We start from the raw sequence: 5750 nt of genomic DNA, 5'->3' as shown, positions 1-5750 counted from the left end.
AATGTGCCAACTTCCCAAATTCAACATGGTTTTAAATTACCTCACTCAACAACTACTCGCTTAACAACACTTTCGCAATCTGTCCTGGACGGCTTCAATGAGAAGAGACTCCCAAAACGAACAGTACTAGTTTCGATCGATATCTCAAAGGCGTTTGACAGCGTCCCTCGGTATGGACTCATCAACAAAATTTTAAAGACAGACCTAAACTCAAACTTTAATCCTGGCTTGCAAACTTCTTATCTGGTCGAATGGAATACGTTTCCCTTATGGACCACCGTTCAAAACAACGCTATCTTCCAAATGGGGTACCGCAGGGTTCTTTATTGTCTCCATCCCTGTTCAACCTATATTTACACGACTTTCCGGCTAACGACCCAAACAACTTGACATTATTTTACGAAGATGACATTATTATTGCTTCTAAACAAGCAGATTACATATCAGCCTCTTTAAACATCCAGCAACAACTATACTCCGTTCAGAATTGGTTCATTGAGTACAAACTCGAGGCTTCGCCCTCAAAATCATCGGTCACCTTATTTTCTTCAGACAGAAGACAATCAAATCCGAAGTTATCTCTCTTTGGTTCTGACCTTCCATTATTCAAACCCTACAATCCTCGGACTTACTTTTGATCCAACTATGTTTTTCAACAAGTATGTCTCTAATATTTCTGAAAAGGCAAACAGATGCACAAACATATTAAAAGCAATAAGTGGTCACATTACAGGCGTCCAGAAGCCACTTCTCAAACGAGTTTACAAACAGTGTTAAGTTATGCAAGTCCAAGCTGGGCGCCCTGCCTATCCATAAACGGCTATGCGACAACTCGCCTAAATTTATTTGGCGACAACTCGCCTACTTAAAATAAATAAAAAATTTTATTTTTACCAGATTAAATCTAAATTAATTAAAATTTGAGAATCATGAGATAAAATCATGAAACTAGTTTCTGACCTGAAAGATGCCGCAAAGGCGTCAGAAGACAGAACTATGAATGCGGTGTCAAGAAGCCTCTTTTTAGCCAATGTTGACGTCATTAAAATCTTGCCAAAAGAACGTTCATTGACTCGTCTCGTTCAACGGGAAAGAGAAACACTGATGCCAAATTTTGTTGCAATTATTCCTGAAATTCCTGAAAGTTTGTGGTATAATGATCGGGGCGAAATTTTTTATCGCAAGGATTCTGGAATTAATGATGTAAATCGTTACGCCATTTTTTGTTCAGATTATCAGGTTGACACTTTGAGAAAATCAGATATCTGGGTTATTGATGGTACCTTTAAAAGCGTGCCTAATCAATTCGAACAAATGATTACAATACAAGGAAAATACTTAGGTAAATTCTGGCCTCTTGCGCACGCTCTTTTGCTCAACAAAACAGAAAATGCCTACTGTGCATTATTTGAAGAAATAAAGACACTTGTTGTTACTTCATCAGCAAGTATTTTAATTGATTTTGAAAAGGGGTTAATTAACTCCACAAAATCAGTTTCTTTGTCGTCTAATGTATTTGGCTGCAATTTCCATTTCGGCCAAATCATATGGCGGAAAATACAATGTCTTGGTCTTGTGGGAGCCTACAAAGACGTTTCATCGTGAGAACGAAAATTATTGAGGAAATGCTACCATTTAGCTTTTATCCCCGTGGAAAATGTTTTATTGGAATTTGAAAAATTTTCACTGGATGCGACAGAAAAAGAAAACAACCAACAAATAATAAATTTTTTGATTTATTTTTAAAAAAAAATTTATTGCTGACTCATCTTATGACGTCAGTTTTTGAGTTGTTTTCATCGGGTATTAAAGTCAATGCCCAGGACGACCAATTCATTGGAAGGTTGGCATAAGCTGTTGAACAGTTCTTTTAACAGAGCGCACCCAAATTTGGCAGCTTTTGTCAATGTTTTGGCCAAGGAAGAACAAAGACTTTTTGTTAAGATGACACAAATTAAGTCAGGAAGGTATCTTGAAGTGTCTGCGACAGACTGCAAAAAGGAACTTGAACTGAGAATAGCATGTGAAAATTTTCATGAATTTGAAGTAGATTGCTATTTTAAGCTAATTGATGGTTTGATTTGGTTTAAAAGTTCAGAATAAGAAGTAATTGTTTTAAAATTTTATTTTATTTACCCTTAAAATATTTTTCTTCGTAGACGAGTTGTCGCTCAACGGAAGCCACTTCTCAAACGAGTTTACAAACAGTATTAAGTTATGCAGAGTCCAAGCTGGGCGCCCTGCCTATCCATAAACTCGACAATGGCACTTCAACCAGTACAAAAAAGGCTATGCGCACAATATCTAAGTGTCTGAAATCAACCCCAATTGATAACCTCCATTGTGAAACAAACCTTTTCCCAATTGATGATCATCTAAATATGAAAGGAGCGCAATTTTTATTTGCATATCGAATTCCCTATCATCCTTGCTCTGCCTTACATGTGCTAAACAGAAATTCTCGTTCAGTGAATAACACGCAGGCGAATCTACATTCCCGGATCCTAGCTAAAATTGATGGCCTGCAATGTCCATATCCAATGAAGAGAATTCACGATTCGATATCTACGTCAGCAATTCTTAAGCTGACGCCTAACTCTGTACTCAATAAAGCTCCTCCTGAGGTTCACCTTTCTGAATTGCTTTTCGACCGTTCGATTCAGACAAACTTGGTTCGTTTCCGTTCTGGTCATCACTCCTCATTAAACCACTATGCACACAAAATGGACATCTCGATCTCCCCCTTTTGTCCAATTTGCTGTGCTGACGAGCACACAGCTGCCCATCTATTCCGCTGTCCTGGTCTTCTTTCGCTCCGCAAAAAATTTCCCATTCATTCCCCGGACGTCCTAAGGGAGCAACCAAGGAGGGCGCTGTTGTTTCTGCAAGCTGTTGGTCTCATAACTGAATGTGAGATCGGGGTTACCCAACAACAACAGGACCAAAGATCGTTTGAGTAGTCCCGTTTGTGCCAAGTATTATTATTATTAGCACTTCCCGTAGAAACATAAACAAGGAAAGGAAAGAGTTATATTCCCACACGTGCCACACACGATACAATCTTATTAACCATCGTTTGCCATCCTCTGCGGTTTTGTGCAAGCCATCGCAGTTCGTCCAAGTCCTCGCATTTTTTTAGGGTTTTGCCCACGTGTTTCAGATCGTGTTCCAGCGCAACCGGCAGTGTTGTGAGGGGACGTCCGCGAAACTTTGGGCTATCCGAGAGAAAGTACTCTTCCATGGCTTGGTAAGCAGGTGAGGACGGGTCCATTTTTAGGACGTGTCCGAAGAGCCTCCAGCGGCCATCTATGATGTCCTGGCTGACTGGCACCGAGTTACTGAGTTTGTAGAGCGATGAGTTGTTAATTTTCTTAGGCCAATGCAGACCATTTAGGGCGCGAAGCTGTTTTCTGTGAAACGAGTCAAGATTCTTTAGTTCGGTGTCAGAGATGCCCCATGTAGATGAGTTGTACAATAGTACCGGTTTGACAAAAGTTGTACAATAGCGTTGTAGATTCTAGAGCGTAGTGATGGGTTCCCGGGGCAATATCGTAGCCAATCTTTCATGACGGATTTTAGAGCAATAGCGGCCAGTAGCTTTTTCCGCATGATGTCTTCTCGGTCTCCAAGCAGAGAGCCAAGCTTCTTCGAAAGTCTCAATTTTTCCATAGTTTGGGTATCCGAGCGTGATACATCGACCACGTCAGTCTTGTCCGTGTTCATGATTAAGAACCATTCTCCAAGTTTATCCGGTGCAATCTCCAATAGTCTGAGTAGGGCGGATTTGTCAGTGGACACAAAGTCGACGTCGTCAGCGTAAATTACTTCAGTTATTGACTTGTCACGATCCAGCACAATCAGCGAGAGAACCTTCCTCAGGGAGTTTAGCAAAATGACTGGGCGAAGGTTTTCTACTGGACCAAGAGGTTTGTTCGGCTTTTGAATAGGGATGAGAACTCCAGAGCCCAGCGGGAGTGAGTCATTTGTAGCAAACATATCGTTGAGGTGTTCGTGATGTTGCATAGAAGAGATTCGGCTCCGTATTTCAGCAGCTCCGCATTAATGTTGTCCGGTCCCGCAGCTCGGTTATTCTTGAGCCTGCTAACAGCCTTTGTAACTTCTTTCAAGGAGATTGAATTCTTCAGTCGTCGTGCTGGGCCAGAGAAAGGGGAGATTTGTTTGGTGTTAGCGTTAAATCGTTGTTCAAAATAGTCCGCAATGACTCCCACCTGTTCTCCCGGGTCAGATATTTGAACACCATTACTGGTTTGGAGTCGAAGTTTGGGGCGGTTTTTCTTCCTCTTAAACAACCGTAAGGCCATAAACGTGCGTGCATTATCTTTGAGGGTTTCCAGTTCTCCAAGACGGGAAGTCAGGATATCCCGGCCATATTGGAGGTTTAGGGTCTTTATTTGTTTTTGGATGACAGCACGCCGGCCTTTCAGTGCGAGTTTGGTATCCATATCTTTGGTGTTCTCAGTCCTCAGCTTAAGCTCCTTTTGCACAACTGACAAGGCAGGAGTATCCGGGTGACATAGCCCGATAGAGTGCGTATTTTTTGGCTGCTTTCCAACATATTTATTTGCCGCCGAATGAATGTTGGCTGACATTGCCTTCCAAGCGGCTGAAGGCATAAGTCCAGTTTCCATGTTTTTAAGGGATTCATCGATGGATGATTTATAGAGGTTTCGAGTCAATAGTGAGGGAGCAAGTTTTTCTGTCAAGTATCTGTCCGATTTATGAAGGAATTGACGATTTGTTTTATCCAGCACATATAATTTCTTCAGATTGAATCTGTCGATGACTATCTTGTGGTCACTGTCAACGACCGAGCCCCTGTAAGAACGAGAGTCTTGTAGAAGCCATGTGTTTCTTTGGCGACACAAAATGTAGTCAATTTGGTTGTAGATCGGCACATAGTTCCCGTCTTCACCACGTCTCCTGCCAGTCCAGGTAGACTTGTGCCGAGCAGGGTGATCAAAGGCCGTGTTGCATAGGAATAGCCCGAGTGTTTTACAGAAATTAGCCAATAGGGCTCCTGGGAGGTTTCTATATCCTCTTTCGTGCCGTCCAATAAAAGTTTCAGTGCCTCGACGGATGCCAGCCTTGGCGTTCCAGTCGCCGACGACGAGCAGGAGGATAGACGATTGTAAGGATAGGTATGTCCGGGTCAGTACCTCATAGAATTCATCGATTTCTTCAGGCGCGTTGACGATTCTGCCACTATGCGGGGCGTATACGTTAATGACCGTTGCGACTGCATTGGGCCTGCCTTTACCGCCGATTTGTACTTGGACTGCTGAAATCCTATCTGTAATTCTCCACCAGCGTTTGACCCCGAGCCTCTTGTGAATCACAAAACCTTGTCCATAGTGTCTGCAGTCGGAGGGTAGCAAGATCATTCGGTAATTTCCATAGGTTAGGTCCATTCCAGATTTTTGTTTGGTCTCTTGTAGACAGCCGATGTCCGCACGATATTTATCCATGTCATTACAGAGTGCTTGTTGTTTCCAGGTCTGGCAGAGTCCACGAACGTTAAAGGATAGAATTGATAGCCTGTCCGGTTGTACTGTGTGTGTTTTAGACATTGTGCAAGAGAGGTACGTCGCCACCTCAACCAAATGACAAGTAAATAATTAAATCAACAACAATAGCAAACATAAGAAACCGAAAAACTATTTGTTAAAAGTAAATGTTAATTAATGTCTATTTTAATAGACAGATCATATGGAATAAGAACAACTGCAAAT

At 41.9% G+C, this 5750-nt stretch overlaps 1 protein-coding gene across 1 annotated transcript; it reads right to left on the bottom strand.

The window, feature by feature from the left end:
- Nucleotides 1-3911: 3911 nt before the first annotated feature.
- On the bottom strand, nucleotides 3912-5486 carry LOC115227285. The gene has a single exon (XM_029798165.1). The coding sequence runs from the start codon at nucleotides 5484-5486 to the stop codon at nucleotides 3912-3914; it is 1575 nt and encodes a 524-aa protein (XP_029654025.1).
- Nucleotides 5487-5750: the final 264 nt, after the last annotated feature.

Source organism: Octopus sinensis, unplaced genomic scaffold (assembly GCF_006345805.1).
Source record: "Octopus sinensis unplaced genomic scaffold, ASM634580v1 Contig02586, whole genome shotgun sequence".
Lineage (NCBI taxonomy): Eukaryota > Metazoa > Mollusca > Cephalopoda > Octopoda > Octopodidae > Octopus > Octopus sinensis.
Note: the sequence above shows the minus strand (reverse complement) of the source record. Positions and strands in the feature narration are given on the sequence as shown.

What these genes read in the sequence shown, in the direction of transcription:
- LOC115227285 (XM_029798165.1), bottom strand. Translation starts at nt 5,486, where the DNA reads ATGGATAAATATCGTGCGGACATCGGCTGTCTACAAGAGACCAAACAA.